Source organism: Pipra filicauda, unplaced genomic scaffold, assembly GCF_003945595.2.
Source record: "Pipra filicauda isolate LSUMZ 115617 unplaced genomic scaffold, ASM394559v2 scaffold273_size1055052_pilon, whole genome shotgun sequence".
Classification (NCBI taxonomy): domain Eukaryota; kingdom Metazoa; phylum Chordata; class Aves; order Passeriformes; family Pipridae; genus Pipra; species Pipra filicauda.
In genome coordinates, this window is record NW_024104391.1 from 97,090 (window position 1) to 118,410 (window position 21,321).

The 21,321-nt window shown below is 39.4% G+C and overlaps 1 protein-coding gene across 4 annotated transcripts in view; it reads right to left on the bottom strand.

Moving 5' to 3' along the window:
* SLC12A4 (solute carrier family 12 member 4) overlaps window positions 1-21,321 on the bottom strand; it is a 46,969-nt gene that overhangs the window by 5,645 nt on the left and 20,003 nt on the right. For all 4 annotated transcript variants that reach the window (XM_027749985.2, XM_027749983.2, XM_027749987.2 and 1 more), the window contains exons 2-21: window positions 20,940-21,034; window positions 19,149-19,280; window positions 13,533-13,679; window positions 12,900-12,954; window positions 12,443-12,573; window positions 11,779-12,020; window positions 9,987-10,201; window positions 8,831-8,995; window positions 8,650-8,748; window positions 7,086-7,143; window positions 6,375-6,549; window positions 5,873-5,991; window positions 5,306-5,404; window positions 4,884-5,003; window positions 4,030-4,134; window positions 2,867-3,035; window positions 1,606-1,801; window positions 744-913; window positions 445-576; window positions 241-348 (exon numbers count right to left, since the gene is read on the bottom strand). In XM_027749985.2, coding sequence (XP_027605786.2) covers window positions 241-348; window positions 445-576; window positions 744-913; window positions 1,606-1,801; window positions 2,867-3,035; window positions 4,030-4,134; window positions 4,884-5,003; window positions 5,306-5,404; window positions 5,873-5,991; window positions 6,375-6,549; window positions 7,086-7,143; window positions 8,650-8,748; window positions 8,831-8,995; window positions 9,987-10,201; window positions 11,779-12,020; window positions 12,443-12,573; window positions 12,900-12,954; window positions 13,533-13,679; window positions 19,149-19,280; window positions 20,940-21,034 — 2,732 coding nt within the window. The remainder of the gene's footprint in view (window positions 1-240; window positions 349-444; window positions 577-743; window positions 914-1,605; window positions 1,802-2,866; window positions 3,036-4,029; window positions 4,135-4,883; window positions 5,004-5,305; window positions 5,405-5,872; window positions 5,992-6,374; window positions 6,550-7,085; window positions 7,144-8,649; window positions 8,749-8,830; window positions 8,996-9,986; window positions 10,202-11,778; window positions 12,021-12,442; window positions 12,574-12,899; window positions 12,955-13,532; window positions 13,680-19,148; window positions 19,281-20,939; window positions 21,035-21,321) is intronic.

Genomic DNA, 21,321 nt, shown 5'->3' on the forward strand with positions numbered 1-21,321 from the left:
GACATCTTCAGTAGGAAAACAGGATATACTACAAAATGAGACAAATACCAGATATCCCATAGAAAGAAAAAAACCCAAGAACTACATGCAATTTGGGGAAACAAAAAAGCTACACTAAAAGTATTTCCTTGCATCTTCAGAAAAATAAACTTAAGCAGCAGCTATATAACACACTACTAGGAAGGAACCTTTGTGTCACTCCCCTCAGCAGCCCAGAGCCAAGAACCACAAATGACATACCTCCCTTTCCCTCTCAGTTTTTGTCAGCCTCATTTGCCTCAGCATCTGAGATCTCTGCTCCATCATAAGAGTTCTCTCATAAGTATATGCTGAGATATCACTATTGTGCTGCAGAAATAAGGACAAATATAGTGCTTGTAATCAAGTGATAGCCAAATATCACCACTTGCATAATAAAGTGAAAAATGGGCTCAATTCCCTTACCATTTCTACCACTTCTACCTCTGCCTCTATTCGGAGTTGATAGAGGAAAGTAGCCAAATCTTTCTTCATCTGGATGCTGTTATCATCCATCTGAGCTACAGTAAAAATTCTCATTTTGCATTTTCTCCAAACCTGGTGAGAGAAAACAAACTCTCGGGATTTGAACCAATAATATTCTGCTCTACAAAACAAACTTCATAATATATCCACTTGCATTTATCAATACAGGGTCTACTACTGGACCTTGTTTCTTTAAACTAATGCACGCAGAAGTAAGTAGGTTCTGACTAGCTGCTTACTTTGTGCTGTTTGAGAAGAAAAGGAAGCAACATCAACATGCCTCCATCATGCACAATCCACCACACATCAATATTGCCTTCGTTGTAACGCTCATGGTTGCTGGGGTAGAAAGACACATTTTTGGGAACCAGCAGAGCCAGGTGGGCTGCAGTTGTGCAGCGAACAGTACCTGGCCAAAAGGGGAAGAACATAGTTACTTCCAATTCTGCAAGAATGCTCTATCATTAAAACAAACAAACAAAAAGTTACTCACTAAGCAAATGTCAGCAAACCATAAAAGAAATCACTTAAATAAAGAAAAGTTTGTACAGTAAGACTTGCATAGACAGGTTGGTCCAAATGACAAAGCCAGGATAAAGCAAACTCACAGGAACACAAGCCCTATTTCACATTTGAAATCAAATCAGCAATCTCAAAAGCTAAGTCTGAGGAGAAATATCTGCTCTGGGTTAAGTAACTGGACCATAGGTGAAGGAGAAGGATAGAGGCAAGGAGAGTGTTATTCAGTAGTGAAGGACAAGTTGAAAGATAGATAATCTTCGTGACAAAACAGAGATTATCAGAGAAACAAAGTTTGCCATGAAACCAGCATCTCTCAAGTCCATAATTTTTTAACCATGAATTTTAGCTGCCAGATTAATCTTTGAGCATCTTTCATAGGTATTTTACCTACAGGAAGTGGCATTTCAAACAGAGCAGTTTTGTGAGAAATTATCTACTTCACCATCAATACTAGAAAAAAACAGACTAAAACCCAAAACCAATTTCACAAGGATACTGTTAAAATCCCCTGTGTTTACCATGTGTATAATAAACATCTCTGTTCATGATGTCTGATGACACAGAGCCTTTAAAGCTCACCTATAAATGTCTTCCAAGACCTTGGATCTTCACTTTGTCTCCAGCCATAGGGCCATCCCAACACCACAGTGTTATGCTTCATGCCACCTAGTCCACAGGACTGGATTAAGTGAGCAATTCCTTCTCGAACTTTATTGGCTACAACTACTTGACAAAATCCCTTAACCTTCTCAATTTCCATCATATTCTTAATAGTCTGCAAGAGAGACAAGGAAAACCTTCAGAACCAAAAGGAACTCCTAGTATTTCCCAATCACATGATTGCTATGTCAATTCCTGGTTCACGTGTCCATAGGTAATACACATTTCAATGCAAAGTTCTGCTCATCTGCTTTCCTTAATAAAACAAAAGAGAAAATACCCGCTAATTGTGTGTAATACTTGTTTAAAATAGAGTTTTCTTCCAAACATAATCACTTCTAACAGATTAGGATTAGGGTTTTTTCGTTTGTGCCATCATCTCCTATTCACAGTAGTAGTTAGTGATATCTGTGTTACTATCTCACTCTCCATTTTCTAATCCTATAACACTCACCTTTTTTAACCCAAGGCCAATTGACTTCATTGGGATTTCCAGTTTCTGATTACCAAGTGTTTATATTAAATTTACAAATATAAGCACCAAATCCACACACCTATCAAGTGTACCCTTCATTTGTTTAAAAACTAAACTTGGTCAACACATGGCCCATGAATTAGTTTTACTTTTGTAACAATTTTCCTATACAAAATGCCTCTGGGGAAGAAAATATCTGCTGATGTTATACAGATGTAAACAGGGCTACGATATCATGTTTATAGAATGAGAGAGGTTAATTTATTAACAAATTTTCACGACCATCCTTCAATGCTTTTTGGAATAAATTTATCAGCACACTGAAAAAGGCAGAGCACATTTGCTGAGTTTGACAGTTACTGAAATGCTACTTGGGATGTTCAGAAAGCTAAATAGTCCTCTTCCCTCCATTAAGCAGCATGTAGAACTTCCATAGTAATTATTCCTTATAAATTAAGACTGTTACATGCAGTAAGGCTGTTTACATAACATTTGAGCATTGATCTTGCATTCCCAAAGCCACAATTGGCAGCTGAACCATGTTTGCAAGCCCTTTACTGAACAGCTGTAGTACTGCTCAACTAGTCCTACGTTTCATGGAAGCCTTATTAACACGCTTTTTTCCATGTATGTTTGGGAAACAAAATTTCGCATTACCTGCCCACTCACCCCTTTCTACTTCAGGAATTTGTTTAACACACTGACCTGTTCAGCAGCCTGGGCTTCTCCATAAGTTTCCAAGAAATTCCCTTGGATCACTGATCCTATGATAGTCAAACCTTTACCAGCTTTCAACTGGGATGCAAATGTTAACAATCTAGGGTATTTTACATGCAAATCTTCGTCAAGTTTCAGAAGCACCAGCAACTGAGGCCTGGAGAAAATAAAAAAGGCAATGTCCTTTTTACCTAAAGCTTTAACAAAAACACTTGTAAAAAACTGCTTCTCATCACTTATATTGTGCTTGAATATTAACTCTGAGACAATATGTTCTTTCTGTATCTCACACATTAGAAGAGTTTTACTTAATATTTTATTTCTCTTGATTAAAAGCAGATGTGAAATATTGTGGGAATTCTGCTACTGCATTGTGTTGACAGTAATGAAACCCATTGATATACCTAGGTTAAGAAGCTTGCATTAGCATTTTATTCACAGGTTTGTTTTTCAAGGCTCTTTTAAGTACTGTTAGAGCACACAATATGTGTTCATACTTTAAGGCTGTTCTCCCAGATCTATCTGGATATTTGTGCCAAGAAAATATTTGTAGCCTGTATTCAGAAACCTGGCACATGGAAAACACGAATATTTTCATCTCAACACAGATCCCACCTGTCTTCTGTCCCTTAAGGTGTTGCTACATAGCAATTGAATTATTTCCTGTCTTAAGTTATGGCTGAGCAAGTATAAAAATATCTATAAAACTCTGTCTCGGGTAGATTCCTAGTCCTCTTGTTCAGAACCCAGGAGTTGTGCGATGCCCAACCAAGAGGAGGGTTCTTGCCCACTTAATCTGTTTTCAACACATAAAGTCAGAGGGAATAATGTTAGTCACTGTTTCAGTTTCTTGACCTCTGGACCTCTGAACTCACAGACTCCACAGTTTCCCCAGGTTCCACTTCTGAATTCACCAATTTTGAGTCCAACTAAAGATCCAAAGGGCATGAAAGGTCTGCCCATGCAGGGCCCATACGGTAGGGCTTGCCAGTGACGAGGCAGCTTACTGCAGTCAACACTTCTTTTTTTAACATTCTGGGCATTTAAATTCATTCACACAGACCAAAAGCATCTTGTTTAGAGTCCAGTTGAATTCCTTAAGTGTAAGTAGATAACCATGACAGTGCATTTTATCAGTCTGAGATGAGTACCTCCAGTTCTTTGTGTGTGGAGGGCCCTCCTCCAGTCTGAGTAAGGCATATCTTGCCGCGCTGAGCGAAAGGCCCCGGATACCATCACCCCACTCCTTCTCCGCACTGTGAAGAACACACAGTTTAGCCAACATGTGGTTCCATGAGCATTTAACTGCACACCTACAGTCAGGCTATAGACACACCAGTATCTTAAAATGAGTTTAATAACATGATACATAGCACACATCACATGTATATTTATCATTTGTACATGAATGTCTGATGTCACATGAGAAAAATGCAAATGTTTCAGTCAAATACATATGACAACACCACCATTCTGTGCTTAATTCATAATTAACGCTCCACTATGGACGAAGCTTCCCAAGCATATGCAAACATCTGGCACTTCACAATACCTGGTTGAGTCATTAAGCCAAATTATTTTATACAGCCATACCACAGCATCCAACATTATCAGTCTCAGGCAAGCCAATCTGTAGATTCAGCTTTTCAAGGACTGTTCTTGACAGACCTTTGCACCAGATAAACTGGAATTAGGTATTGCCATCAGCTGTTCTGGGCCTGAAGCAATCATGTGCCACAGACAGCAGGAAAATAAACCCCAACCAGTTTTCTGCTTTCTGTGACTCAAGTTTCACCAAGCACCTTTAAAGGTTTAACTACAAAGCACTTCAGGGGCTTTTGTTTAGCACTGATACAGTAAAACAATTAAAAAACATGAACTAATAAGGAATGCCTTCAAGCTATCTCTGTACAGTGCCTTCTCCAAACGTGAACACTAGAGATAATTCATTAAAAAATAGATCCAATTCTCCCTTCCTACCCATTTTTATCCAGTTAACACTTACCCTTGGTATTCAATGTACTTGTAAATCATGCCTGCAATAAGCATTGCTACCAAAGCATAATACCAAGAAGAAATGAACATCAGTGCCAGGCAAATACTCATGCCTAAAAATGAGAGGGCCCTAAAGGAAAAAGCAAAGGTATTACTAATTAGTGGGGCAGAAAAACCTTAAAAACAAATTACACTCTTGCTCTTTTTTCTTTAAACTGTCTATTCTAAACTGACAGTGAAAGTAAAGATTCCAATGGATCTCCCCAGTCCCCATTAGTTTTAGTATCCTGCTGTTGAAATTAAACTCTCATGCCATTACACATCTGGGTCTGGTCCACTAAGAATATCGTATCAATGTACTGCCCACTGCCCTCATGGAGAGGGTTCTTCTCAAGCCCTCACTGCAGATTACAGGCCTGGCCTTTTGCTTACCAGTGATAGTATTTGAAGCGAGGCCGCCAGTTTGGAGTTCGCAGAAGTGTCTGTACTGCACATGCCAGATTAACAAAGAGGTAACACATCAAGAAAAACCTGAAAAGCAAAAAAAGGGCAAAACCTTTTAGAACACACATTTAGAGATTCTGTCGCACACAATCACAATTAATTTACAGTCAAAATCCAGCTGCTCTGTCACATGTGCCTGTGATTTTTATTAGCCTGGACTATCAGTATAAAGTAGTCAAAACAATTTTTTAATTAGATCAAGTTAGATCTATTCACATCATCAGCGCTGTCTTTGCTCTGTGATAAAACTGTTTTCCCAAACCAAATAAAATATACTAAAAACTTGACTATTCACAGAATACTCCACAGCAGAAACAAATGTATATGAAAAGTCTGAAGTCAGAGGATTCATAGAAATAATGAAAGTGGAACTCAGACTCCAGTAATTTGCTTTATGGTTAAAGCTATGGTTCTGAAAGACAATCAAACTAGCAACATTCCAAAGGGTATTCTTAATCCCACCCCTCCCTTAACAGCAACCAGCCTGTTTCTTACATTGAGAGAATTGGAGCCACCATGTCAAGTGAAGCAATCAGGATTCCCAGCTCAGCAATCAATGCTGTTAACAGAAGAGCCCATGTCGGTTCACCATTCGCTTTTCCATGACCAAAGATCTGAAAAACAGAAACATTAAGCATATCTGCCAAGTATTTCATAAGGCTGTAATGGAAAAAAAGCAGATTACATTTTTAAAAACAGTAGTAATTTTCCTACATAATTCCTTCTCTAGAGCAAGGAGTCAAGTTATTCTAATGTCCTTTTGTGCTTCATTGAATTAGATATTCAACTTCTTGATAAAATTACCACATAACGTCTAATCAAACTCCTTAACAGTATTCCTAGTTTTTAACAAAGGAAAAAAAGTACCAAAATAAAAAATATCGACTCTCACTTCAGTGCTGGGCAAACTAGGGAAAACAAATCTGATTTCCAAGAGCATAAAGTCAAGCAGCTGGTTAGGCAGTATGTACGGAATGCGTTTTTAAGATGTACGAACCCACAGGAAAGGGATGATGTTGTCCTTGGCTATGGCTTGCAGCAGCCGGGGGGCTCCAGTGAGGCTCTGCAGACCTGCCCCACAGGTGGAGAAGAAGGATCCTATCACAATGACCCACGGTGAGGGCCACGACAGGGTACCCACCACCAAGTTCTTGTTCACCGCATCACCATACCTGCAGAGAGGGACAGGGAGCATTCAGTTGAGACTCAGGTTTGGGTTTTTGGGTCAGTTTTAAGATGTCATTTAAATATTATTAAATATTATTAAATACTATTAAATACTATTTTCTTGATCAGGAAATACAGAAAGTAGTAAACAAACTGAGTTACTTTTGATACACATATAGGAAGTGTCTGCAGCCTGATTCCAACAGTTTGAAAGCTTTCTTTTCATTATATATATTTTAAAATTCTTGTATTATCACCACATTATTTCTCACTTTCATATAGAGAAATGCAAGAATTAAGACACAGGATGGAAGATCTGAGGGAACCATGCCAGAAAACATCAAATCAAATAGAAGTAGATTACCAAAACAGCGATTACAATTTATATACAAATATGGTTTTAAAAGGCACCCGTAAGTAAAAGCGAAAAAAAACCTAAGGGCAGGGAGATTTGTAGGGGGAAAGAGGAGGAAAGATGGAAAAGAATACCTACTCTGCAAAAAAGAAAATGAAACGAGAGCATTAAAGCAGTACAACTTACTTATCTCTCAGGACAACACCTTCTATGCAGGCTCCAAATAATAATACACAACTGAAGTCTTGAGGACAGAGTGTGCTAAGGAAGTAAGATTTCTTAAGATGTGGCAGAAGAAAACCCCCATAGAAAGTATCGTGGAAAGGAGAGTATGTGCCTCCGTCCCACAGCATTTGCACTGCGGCACCTCCACAAGTATATCATAAAGCTGTGAGCAAATTAATGTTTCACAGCTCACAGAAAGCTTCTTATGTTAAAGTAACAAAGTTGTTCTTCTAAGTTTCAGTTTTTAAAACAGTTTTAAATGTTCTGATAAAGGAAACAAAATCAAATGAAGCATTTTTATACTAAAATGTCAATTTAATCTTCTGCTAGTATAGAAGCTGATATTAAACTATCTTTCTTTTCTCCCTCCTTTCCCTGTGTCTGAAGATAGTTTGAACATACAGCAACCCATTACCTTGCATGTTCCTATCTGTGGCCTCTGATGGCATTCACGTCACCAGTAGGTCTTTGACTATGAGGTTTGTTATTAAACTGTACTGCTGCTGCACTGTGCAGGACAAAATACCTTCGGCTTTTTGGATCTGGCAATCCATAAAGTTTTTGATCTTGTGAATTAAGTTCACATGAATGGTTAAATCCTAAGTTCTACCCCTGACATGCAACTGTAGATTACAAAGTGTAATAAAAGGGGAAACGTGGCTCCCTCCTAAAAACCACGGTGTGAGGCTCCCACAGGGTGGCGTATGAAACCGACACATCAGTTACTGAGTCAGTTCGAAACTGCCAACAGAGTTGGCGTTATGTCTGTGACCTGGTTTAATATTTATTATGTTCACAGGAAATGCTGACTTCTTCGTACAAGGCCAGTTCCCAAAATAACAACTGGGGAAGGCTGTGCTCCTAAGAAGCTGGGACAAGCAAGCTGGGATCCTGATTTACAGTTAGGCAAGGTTTGGCAAAAAACAGGAATGGAACAGCAGAATTTCCAGGAAAGTCACCATCTCAGCCAGCTGCCCTTTGGGTGGGATTTATTCAGAAAGCTCTTTTGACTTTTTTTTTTTCTTTTTAATCTCCTATGTTGAAAAATTGTCATTTAGGACATCAAGAGCTAGATGAAGCTGAAAGACTTTGGTTTAATCTCTTTAGCAGGAGAACAGAGATGAAGACAGTCTTTCCTAAGCAAAGCCCTTGTGGTTCTAATCCCAGAAGAGCTGAAATAAGCCTCGGAAACGTCTAGTTTCATTTCTAACTCCAGTTTATCTTCTCCTAAAATGTTCAAGACAACCTATAGTCCTTAAAGTCACCTCAAATAAAAGGCCTGAAAAGCTGTAGATCACTGTGTAGCAAAGAACAGCAATGGAAATGCAAAACAACAGAACCCACCACAAAAAGCGGGACAGAAAATAACAGGGTAATAATTCCAATGCTTTCAGCCCAAGGATTGTTGTTTTGTTGTTTGTTTGTTTTTTTACAAGTCATACTCACACTGATAATTTGGTGACCTGAATGCAGTTCCATAAATCAAATACAATGTAGCAGCACTCTACTAATTATAAAAGGATACAGACTAGTGATGTGGTGACAATGGCAAGAATTGTTCCAACGGGAATGGATTTCTGTGCATCTTTGAGGTCCCCTGATCTGTTTGAACCAGCCATGATACCTGAAAGTACATTCGGATGTAAGATCACAGGGCAGGAAGAAGCTCAAAGCCCCATGATGCCCTCTTATCCCAGCATTCTCACCAGTCACCGAAGGGAAGAAGATGCCAACCAGCACCATGAAGGAAGTAGCAATATCTGAAAGCACGTACAGGTGCAGGTTGTTTTTCTGGCCTGCTACATCAACAGATGGGTGATGTGCTTTCTCCAGGATCTCTCCTTTCTCCAAATAATTGCTCCATAAGTTGTCTTCAAGGTTATTATCACACCACAGAAAAGAAAAGCACATTTCAGTTCAAACTCATTATACTATGTTCTCATTGTAATGGGTCTACAACTGAGGATTACAAATGCAGTTCAGTGATCAACACAAATGAAGACGTATACAAGTTACATGAAAGAAAATTTATACTGCGTGTTTTCAAAGGAATCTGTATCAAAAAAGCACAAATATGTATCAATAGCCTACTGAAGTCTAAGCAACTTATCCTTTATTATTACTAAATGTAACATTCTTTTAACTTCGTACCTATTTTAACGCAAGGAAATACTGAATATATTTACGAACCGCCATACCACACACAGTAGCTCAGAGAATGCAAAGCAGCAATACTGAGCAGCTCTCTAGACAGGAACGGATTTGTTCTTCAGTCAGCGAAAGAATTACAGAATTGCACGTTTGGCATTTGAAATTTCACTAACAAATGTTGAGTCCATTTCAGAAACTAGAATGCTGGTTTCTGTGAAAATGGGAACCTTCAGCATTCAGCACCTGCACAGAGCAGCTGTTCCCTGGAGTTTTTTTCAATAATGAACACTTTTCAATGATATTATATTCAAGAGTGGGCAAAGCAGGAGACATACTATTTCTGTACAAGTACTCTTATCTTTCAGGACATAATCTTAACCTGTCTAAATGGAGAGTTGTCACTATGCAGAGTTATGAAAAATTTTAATAACTTACTCATGTTAGTATAATTTATAATCATAGCTGAATTCCTGATGAAATTATGAGACGTACAAGGCATATTTAATCAATTTTACAGCAGACAAGTACTGTATCAGGACAAAAGTGCCCTCTCCTCTTTTTAAAGATTATAAGATTTGGGGTTTTTTTATTGAAGATAATTTCTTCACTGTCATTACATTTCTTCAGTCCCTTCCCAGCAGGGAAGAGTTCAACCCATTTCAATTGCTCAGCATGCCTCCTCTTTAAGGGAAAAAAAATGTTCTACTATACCTATTAAAATGCCACTAGCAGCTCCCGGAATTCCTGCTATCTCAGAGACATTATTCATTAGGAAATATTCATCGCAGTGTTCTTCGGTTAAGTTTGTAGTGTGGCAGAAAAGCTCCCAAAGCTTAGAGGCCACAGTTATGTTATCCTTAACTATGGTTTTGGCACAAACATCAAAGTGATCTCTTGACAAAGTCCTGTTGCCCAACATGCAAATCCTGGAAGGGAAATATGAACACCAGGGTTATTGTATGTTACCAGGAAAATGAAATCCACCCTTCCCCATAGTTCTTCTTTCATATCGTGGAAGCTTCAAGTTACTCTAGTCTGCTACATCATTTCTTACCTTCAAAAGGATGGTGGTAGCAAGACAAAGACTGTCTGTTCCCTTTAAGGGTCAGAGGTATAAAGCTACTTTTTCAACAGTTTTGGGAAAGGTATAAAAAGCTATGTCAATGTGATTTATTGAATTTGGTCAATTTACCTTAAACAATGAAAAGGGAAGATTAGGCCGCTTTAGGTTGGGGGGGGGTTGCATTTTTTGTTTGTTTGGGGGTTTTCTTGGTGTGTTGGCTTCTTTTTGGGGGGGAGGGCATTTTTTGTAAAAAAGAACTACTGAAGTGGAAGAAATTTAAAAAGTACTAGAATTCAAATTATTTAAATATATTTGAAATCTCATTATCCCAGTTTCTGTATAGTAGCACTTGAATGACCCTTGACATTTTAGCTCCACAATTAGGAACATACATTTCAATCACAATAAGCAAGGGTCTTCTTGCCAGAAGATACTGTGCATAACTGCTAACATCCTCCAGTGCCTGCTGTATTTCACCTCACCATAAACATCACTTATTCCAGCACTGAAAAAATTTTAATCTACTTCTCCAAAGACAGTTCCACAAGACACAGTGATCCAACATAACAGCTTGCTGCTGCCAGAAGTTCGTTCAGCTTCTCCTTCCGGTGTCAGAAAACACCCACAGGAAAAGAAAAAAGTTTCTTCCATTTTAGTACATTTAATTGTTTCACGGGTCTTCCCGATCACTGAAGCCAGCAAAATAAAAGAGACAGGACCATTTTTGCAGGCCCATGAACTGTAACTTCAGAGAAGCCTTCCCCTCCAGAATTAAAAATAAATACACTATCTAGTGACTTCAAAAAAAAAAAAAAAAGAATACAACTGAAGGAAGAAAGATAGGGAAAACATGCAAGAATAATCCAAGAGATAATGAGGAGAAGGCAGAGACACTATTTTACTTTTACTGATGTAAACCTTCACTGTTTTAAAACACTATTAATCATTGGGCCTTAAATATCCAAAGGGAGCACTTGAGCATTGCAAGTACTTAGTTATGGTCACAGCACTTTCAGAGGTGAATAATTATATAGATTCAACTCCTCTATTTCCTTTTTATTCATCTCTTGTCAGCAGTATCAGAAAACACTGTTTGCATTCCTGGTAAAACACATTTCCACATTACTGCTGCTCCAGCTCTGAGTTTAAGGAGCTGTATTTCATGTTTAACTGCCGTCATGTCAAGGAGCATATGGCTGTGTGCAGAGCAGGGCTCCTCATGTGGCAGACCAGCCTGCTCCCAGACCAGGGCCTGACCATGGCCCCACCATCACATTCCTAAGAGGTGCCCTGTTTCTCACAGCTAAAAATGTTGGAAGTAATTCACAAAAAAGGTAGCTTCAACAATGCATTAGGCACAAGCTGTAAGTAACCTACCATCAAACCCCAACTTCCAGACCCATAGGCAAAGCTATACCCACATCCAGAAGTACTACTCACGGAAATTCAGGTGGATCGAAGATGGACTTGATAGCTCCAGCGTAAATGGACAGTATGGATATTACTACACAGGCCAAGAAGAGGGAAGCAAATTTGTTTACATATTTGACACCTACAAAGACCACCACTGCCATTAAGATGAGGAATACAGTGCCATACACCCTCATGTTATTTAGCATGGCACTGGAAGCATCGTGGGCACCGGATGGATGAAAAATTGCTGCTTGTGGCACAATATATGTCTGAAATGAGAAAGTAAAAGCAAGCTGAAGGAACATTGAAAGAGAATTCTGTCCGGGATCATGTACCTATACTGGCAATGTAAATCACTTTCCATTTTACAACATGCTCTTCACTGGGAATCCTCATCTTAACAGGAAAAGTCAAGAGATAACAGCCCGTTCTACGTCAGTAGAACAACTGAGCCAACTTTATCAATCGTGACCATGAGTCTTGGATTAAGTCATACTTCCACCTGTGTTGTCAGAAGAGCTTCTTGTCTGGACACCCAGCTTCCAAAGGGAAGCACTAATGGTACAGAACTGGACACCACGAAACTGGAGACCCTCTAGTCTCTTCCTGTGAATGTGTACACAAACATGGGACAAGAGTACTTTCTATATGTTATTTGTCTTTAAAGCAGGACTACTCCGGTACTACTCACCAATAAAATCTCAATGGCACCAAGGATATACATTGCTCCTGCAAATGTTGTTCCCAAATAGAAGCACAGCCCTACAGCTCCACCAAACTCTGGCCCCAATGATCTAGATATCATGAAATAGGAGCCACCAGCTATGAAAAAAGAAAAGTGAGAATAAAATTGTGGTTTATTAAGTTTTTAAATATTCACAACAAGAATACAACAGATTTTTATACTGTGTATCTGCTATTTTGAGATTCAATTAAGTATGTGTTTTGTTAGCACAGAGGGAAAAATCAAATAAGCTAGTCTTTAGCCTTATTGATACTAAGAAGAAATACTAGATAGGAATTCGGGCTTTGTATCCTGGATTAAGCAAACTCCTCTGGAATAAAACCATGTGAACAGCTTATAGCAATTTAGGGTTTGGGTTTTTTTTCTTTTTTTAGCACAAATGAGATTCGCTAACTACACTTACCTGGAACAACACCATTTGTGGCAATAGCACTCATTGATATGGTTGTCAACATAGTCTAGGGAAAACAGGGAAAAGGAAGCAATTATGTCAACAACATTTTTTAAAACATAACTTATTTCTTGATAAAATAAAGCTGCCACTGCATAGAGGATACATTATTTCTATTTATTCTGCCTGTCATTATCTAAAAGAAAAAAAAACAAGGGCAGGAGGAATTTAATCATCGAGCTGTTGAGAGTTCTGTTTGAGGGATGGCCACTGCTTTATCAGGTCAAACAGTGGGTGTCTCCAGACAAAGCAAGAGAACACAGGTGTCCCTCCATCTGCAGAACTGCAATTCCAACAAGGGCTAGTCCAGCAGAGCAGGCAGCCACCACCTGGGACGGGCATGGAAAACAGTTGTGTGCTGAAGAAACACAATTTTTAAGACTGTATCTACACTAGATAAAAGTTTGTCGTTTTAGAAGTACTAGCAAAAAAAAAAAAAAAATCCCACGGCTATGAACATCGGGGAAGTGTGTCTGGCAAAAATCTGGCTTCTCTTTCCACAAGCATATACAATGCTGCCCCTCCAAGTTTGTCAACAGTTTCACAGAGGTTACGTCACATGCATTATTCTACCTAAATACTTACACAACAGCAGCAAAGCAATACAATCAGGAAAGACTGAAGGACTCCAGCCATTCCCACCATCCAAGTCAGTCGAAGGAAGAGAATAACCCCAAAGATATTCTGCATGCATGGTAAATACACCCCCATCAGGGTGCCCATGCTGGGTGACTGAAAAAAAAGAAGTTTATATTCATTAACTGAAATTATTCAAAGCACAGATAACCAAGAAAGCCTAGAAGTTCAGGTTTTTAAATGGTAGAAACCTGGGAAACATAAGGTAGACACACTCAAACACTGTTGTGCTGGACTTCCACAAAACACAAAGCAAATTCCAAAATCATGAATTTCTGAGCAAAATCCTGATCCTATCACATCTTCACATTTTAAGTAATTACCCTTTAGCATTTAACACCAATTACTAACAACAAAAAATATATTTATTTGCTTTATTGTAGATCTACAGATATTCAAGTATGAAACCTGTCAAATGCTGCAGACCCAGAGCAAGACTGATCCTACCCTACTCCCCAGGTTTATAAATTCATGCCATGGAAAACACACTTTTTCGATGCTATGACTAGAAAAGATTTGGAAGCAGTCTGGAGACATGCATAACGTATTTTCTTCCATTTTATGTATTCCATGTAAAACTAATAGTTCTGCCTTTTCTTATGTTTAATGTCAGCATTAGACTCTGAATTACTTTTGACAGCAACTGAGAAAATACAGGTTAGTTGTGTGACTTCACAGGAAGTGAATGGATGGCATTCAACATAGCATCCTGCAGAATTCTCCTTTGCCCAAATAGTTATTGTCAAAGATCCAAAATAATGACATCACAGTGCCACTGGTAAGGGCTTCATTTCAAGGGATAAAAAAGTGTTTGCCGCATTGGCACACTGACACCAGCAGCATTTCAGAGTCCCAAATATCTGTGGCTTCCTGCCAAGACATTTCATTACTTCTGCCTTCTGAGGTTTTCATTTGCATTTAAAATTATATTGAATTCTATATCACAGGGGGAATGGAGTCTAACTTCTAAAAGGCTTTTAGGCCTTTTTATACTCCCTTCTATAAACCTGAATTACAAAATATATTATAGATAGACAACATTTAAAGAAACTCTTGAACAATCATTTAAATGATAAGGATATTACAGCATTTATTCAAATTTGACTCCACACAACATTAGCTAAATGCAAAAATAAACAGGTCACGTGTACCTTTTTAAATAAATAATTACTATTGCTTTGGATTAATGACTAAAGACAAGTACATTACTCTTAAAGTGATAAAATGGCTGTCAAAACCTTTTCCTAGGGTAAGTCAATAGTGTATTCAGTACACAAAGCAAAATCCTAGAAGAATTAAATGTTTATAAGATCATCAGGTCAAAATAAGAAGCCTAGGAATTTAGTGCTTTGACTTGCAATTACATGTTACAATTCAGAATTTTCTCGTCTGCATTAGGAATCTGCCCTGATGAGATGAAAGAGATGAAAGAAAACTGTGCCCAAGAGCATGATCTGTATTATTCTTTGTTAGAAATGCCAGGAATTGCTGACTGAATTTTTTTAAGTCAGCTTTGAATTCCTTGTGTGACTAAAGCTAAAACAGATCAACCTCATACACACTACAACTCGTGTGAACCTCCTGAAGTAAAGCAGGCAACAGAATCACATGTTGAGGGTTTGCAATGAAGTAACCCTATGGACTTACCAACATGGGGGCAGACCTGTTCTTCAGCTGTTCCAGTGCCATAGTACACAAAAAAAATTTCCCTAAACCATAACCTGCCATTGTATAAAAATTACCATCCTAAAGAACTCATCTGATCAGCTTTATCAGGATTATGTATAAGGACAAAAGGAATTGTTGTCTTCTGATAGTAACAGAAAGGAAACTTGTGTGTAAGTGTCCTGATCAGGGCGAGGTAAGGATTTTTTACTGTTGAGTTGCTCCAGTGCTGTTGTGGAAGAGAATCTTCACAGGGTATTATTTATAGTGTACCTGTTTCCTCAAGGAAGGGGAGGTTTAGATACTTCTGATTCCAACACCTTCATCTGATTCACACTGTATTCAACTGCATAAACAGTAACTGAGAAATGACTAAATATTGCCAGGCACTGGCAGATTTTGCCCAGCACAGGGGCTTCCCATTCTTAAATTAATGCACGCTTTGCCTCTCAAGAACACATTCCACATAATTTTATCATCTATCTGACCATTCATCCGCCAGTCCCTCCTCTCACAACATCTCTGAACGCAGCAGCCAGCATCACGTGAATTTATCAGATGTGTGGGTATGTCAGAGATAAAGGAGTTAAACAGTTTGTCAAAACTGGCATCTGAGAAAAGGAAAGAAACCTGTTGCTCCTACACAGAAGAAGCAATTCTGTGTATTCTACATGACAGTCTTCCAAACTGTGAAGCAGGTGACTTTTCAGCCTACCCTTTACACACTTCCCAACACCTGCTTCCTTTGCATAAGAATTCACTTTAGCTCAGCTCTTTCCTCTCTTCTGCCCTGTGTCCCTGCAGCTTTGCTCCACTGTTCCATTATCTTCTCCCTCTCCCTCTTAAGTGACCTCTTACACCTATCAAGTTACAAGCCCACTTCAGCCACAGAGGAAGAGAAATTGTACATTAGTTGTATAGTTGTGAGACCACTGCAGAGCAGAGCAGCCTAGGAAATGAATAAGTGTCAGTCCACAGCCAAAACCCAAGCCACAGTCTTACTAAGCGTATCTTGGGTATAAAAGTTGAGTCTAGATTTTCTTACCCTGTGGCAAAAAAATACTTGCAAGAAAGAATGATCCACAAATGCTACTTGAACCAGCTCGTGCACAGAAATATTTAACATCGGTAATCTGCAGTGATTTGACCCTTTTTTATAGCATCTGACCATCACTAAGTGATACTAAACCAGTGCTGAAGTCTAAACGGAATACAATCTGAAACAAGAAGGGTATTATTATGTTCAGCCTCAACAGCAACCAAATGAAAAAATATAACACCTCATGCTGAATAAAGGAAATAAAACACAGAGACATTTTGAAGAACACTGTTTTAGAACAACCAAGAAGGGATAGAAAAATCTCGAAAACAGTCGCTATTTCAGTGATGCAGATCATGTTTCTGTTCACTCTCATCAGCTGCAGACACATAATTTATATAAATATTGATCTGAGTCTGAAGGACACTATTTCGTTTGTGCCGGTATGATGGGTTATTAAAGCACTTGGCTGCAGGGCTCAGGGACATTGATCAGCAATGACAGCTCTTATAGTTGCTCTGTAGCATGAAGACAGACAGCACAGAAATGAACTGTCTTATTAAATATACATGGACTAAAATAGTTTATCTAATTTTTTCCATCATGAGAAGGGGATATTTCTGTAGCACTGTGACTATTAAGTGCTTTATTATAAGACTGTATTTAGAAAAGAAAAAGCAACCCCATTCTACCTTATTACATGGAGTTGTGTCAATTGTACCTGATGTGTACCTAACACAGAATGCTACTACCAAAAATATTTAGTGGGGATGCTGAAACAGGATAATATGTTCATATCAAGATGTTTTGCACTGAAATGACATGAATTTAAAAGGATCTGATTTGGTGGGCGGGGGTGTGCTAAGTCACTGAAAGGTATTCACTGAGAGAGACCTGTCTTGCCTGCTCAGAGAATTACAAACACTCAGTGAAAGGATTGCTTTCCTCAGTTCATTTCTGAATATCAGATCTAGAACCTGCTCATCAGCCTTGCTCCAGTTCTTGTCTATGAGATGCCAATTCCAGTGAGTGACAGGCAGGTTACTTTTTGTCACACTGGCTGGGTACATGTTTGCTGAGCACATCCAGTACAGGATTTAGCAATAGGTGGATTCATAATGCTGGCCCTTACACAGACCTGCTGAGGGGCTAGGTGGACTGCCACACTTCCATACTCATGCTCAAACGGGAAGGATAAAGTAACAGCAGCACGGTGATTTATACTTTGAAGATGATTAAAAACAAATGTGTAGAAAAATCCCATTTGCACAGTTTCTGAATACCTTCAATCCATAGCCTTGTAGTTACTGCTTTTGAATTTTCTGGGTTTAATGGCTGTAATTATTGGCCAAGTTAATATTCAATCGTCTTATAGTCTGCAAGATGTTTAAAATTTTATATTGCTCATGGCAATATAAACTGTCGTTATGATATTGCAGCTGATGTAATTTATCCCAGAGACAGACATGGAGGCTAAGACTCCCTTAAGGACACTGCAGTGTTTACACAGAAAATACTGAGATATTAATGCAGGATGATACTGTCACTTTTGGAGTGGTTACCAAACCCATTTACAGAAAACATCTGAGAAGTCTGCAAAAACACATTTTTGGGACATGGGAAAGCATAATTCAGGACAATCCAGTTATTAAGCCTAAACTCTATTCTGCCCTAGAAGCAAAGCTTTAACAAGGACAATGGTCTTTTTTTTACGGCAGGAAACAGCTTGAAAATACACAAGCACTTATAGAAATCATATCTAGATGTAAAAATGTTAACACCACACTTTTTTAATGTCAACTTATAGTACCAGAATGCAGTTCTTGCACCCAGATGACCTTCGTTCTGTCCTGTGATGATATTGACCACAGTATTGCAGCACTTTAGTGCATGTGGTGTCGGATAAAATTGAATTTTAAGCTTCATGCTGACTAAACAACTTTGTTAACCCCAGTGTAAAACCGTGCAGAGTAAGGAGCTGGAGTGTGAGTAAGGGTGTTCAGCACGGGGTAACATGCACGTTCTGTGAGAACACTGCTGATTTTCAACACTATCACTGCCATCTCTTTCTGAAATGGCTCAGACTTTGACAGGGCAGCGCTATTAGATCTGCAGAATTCAAGTGCTATCTTAGCTTCCTGAAAATCTTTCTTCTGACAGAATTTACAAGCAAACTGACAGGCCTGCAAGAGCCATAAAATGCAACCACACCACTCGCAGGTGTGGCATTAACCAAAACACCTGCAGAAGGACTGCCAGAGGAGAAGAGGAGCAGTTAAATATTCCCTTCCTGATAGAAATCTAACTACCAACAATCAAGCCTCAACTGCTATTTAGTTATTACAAGGCTGGCCCAAATGGGCAAACCATCTAAATGCAGATCCTTTGGGGCAGAATTCAGTTGCCTAAGTGCCTAACAGCAGAATGACTCCTGAGCTGCCCCAGGGTGTTCAATCTGACCTCCACCCACCACTCTAAGGAGCGTGTTGCCTCCTTCAAATCCTGTGTCATACCTACCAGGCTTGTAGAGATGTGTTAGATAGCACTGGTCAGCTAAAACAGCACTAGGAAAAAGCTGGGGGGCGGAGGGGTGTTGTTTTGTTGTTTATTCATATCCCCTTCTTATCTAAATCCACACCAACCGAAGGGAATTGCACTGTAGTGTGCAGTGCTTAACCACTACATCTGCCCTAATTCTTTGGTAACCTCTGGTTCCCTACAGAGTTCTATGCCATTTCTTTGCAACACTGTCATGGCTCCTAACAGAGGTTAAGAAAAAGCAGAAAGCAGCACAGCTCCCCAGAAATCACATAAGGAATCATCCCATTTATCAGCTGGCCATGGAGAGAATCTTTACTTACTTTTGATACTTTCTTCTTTGATCCATCAGTACTTTCTGCTTCTTCATGTTCCTTAACACCTTGGGTAAGATTTGTGTAATTGACCAACTTGCCAAGGAGAGATGACACTTTTGGTCGTATATCAAGTTCTTCCTGTGGAAAAAGACAACTACTCAACTTCTGCAGTTCACAGCATTTATGAAGAGAGACTGGGGTCCCACCTTCCTTGGAATGCCTGAGGCTACCAGGGAACACACCAGGAAAATCATCCAGGGAATGACTATTTCATTGTGCCTGAACCACTGATTAGGGGATTTAATTTTCTGAAAGGATGGCAACTCTGACAGCAAAAGGCTATACCAAAAGGTCTGCACTGCATCCTTCTCCTTAGGTGCTAAAAAGCAAAATTACACCAATAAAGAAGTCTGAGCCTTGGCACTGTAAGAAAATGAATGTGTACCTTGCATGTATCTCTAATGTCAACTGACATCAACAGACATACTTTTAAAAAGGTCAAGTTGCCAAACAAAGCAGAGGGATCAAATCAAGGGGAAAAAAGAACCAGAACAAAATCATTCCCTTCCCCTTTCTCTTTGAAATTAAAATCTCTTACATGTCTGCACAGTAAGTAACACATGGTAAAGAGAAACAACTTTCCACACAGGAAAAACTGATTGAGACAAACTTTGCTGTCTGCAGTTTTATCATATGTTTATGTATCACCATGGACAGTTTCTAGCAGGTTTGTTATTGTTATGTGCTTTGCACTTGATGCAGAAACTGACGCCAAATGGGATCATCCCTAAGGGGATGCCATGAGCCAAGCACCCCTTTTCTTACTTCTTCCTCTGATCTGACCTGCAGTAGTTCACATCTTTAAAAACCTGGTTACAATTCCTCACAGAAAGAGGTTAAGACAGTATGTGTCTCCTGTTCAGTCAGCTGAGCAGCATGGCCTTTAGGATGCTCCTCCCACTATTTAGTCCCACAGAAGAGCCTGCAAACTTGGTGTGGTCCTGTGCTATCGCTTATGGCAAAAGCAGGCATGTGAGTAGCAGCAGCCTGCCTCAAGTACCCAACTCTCCACAACCTACAAGTGAGTTTATCCTGATCACAGATTTACTGTGTCTTGGAATGAGGAGATACTACAGCTGGGAACGTGCCTCATAGTCTTTTACCTCAAGCACGCTGTCTGCAAACATGGTGGCAGTCTTTCCATGGTGCACTCCTGTGCAGCAGCAGCTTACCCAAGCTCTTTCCCACACTGCTAGACTGTGCAGGTACCAACCCGTCAGGGTGCAGAACCAGCTCAGGCTGCCCCACACCAAGCTCCCAGAATGGGAAACACGGGGCACGTATAACCAATGTTGCTGTGAAGCTGTCACTCAGAAGCCCAGCTGGAAAGCCACACAAAGTCCTTCTGCACCAGTTCCCAGCACCTGAGCTTCTGAAAACATTTTTGAGAAACTAGGTCTTAGTGTGCCGTAACACATTGGCATTTAACGCAGTGCCAGTGAGGTGGGGGTGTGGAGGGTTCTGCTGGGCTTGGTGTGGCTCCAACTGGCCTCTGGTGTGAGCGCCTGGTCCTCCTTCTTTCCACATGGAAACAGTCACTTCTCTCTGCCCCACAGTCCAAACTGATCAGAATATCTGAGCTTTTTCATCACACAGGGTATCTCTGCCTGCTGATACCTCAGACAAGAGACACACATCCACAAAAAAAAGCATGTAAGAGAGAAAGATGTGCTTAATCCCTCCCATTTTGGAAGATCACAAATCACATTAGGAGTATAAAAACCAGTTAGAAATTACCTCAAACAAGGCCAGATTTCTGTCATAGTAATCACCTCCCTTGCCCGCTTCTGTACTGTTCAGGAAAGGACTGTTTTCTTTGTGGTTGCCATGACCTGCAAAGAAAAAAAGAAACAGGTTTTGAATAAGCAGAGAAAGACAGACTTTGTAACCTTGACAAATCCATAGGGAATAAACTTGTTTAGTCAATTGAATTTGTTTATTTTAGTATCTAAAGTTATGCAACGTTAGCACTATCAGAGGTGTTACTCTAAAGGTAGAATTATTTCTATTTCTACTCCTGTATCTCATTAAAATAGAATAAACAGTCACCTCAAAGCAAAATTTACAAGTAGGGTCACAGCTACAAGGCTTTATGTGCCTTTATTCTCTAATGCTCACT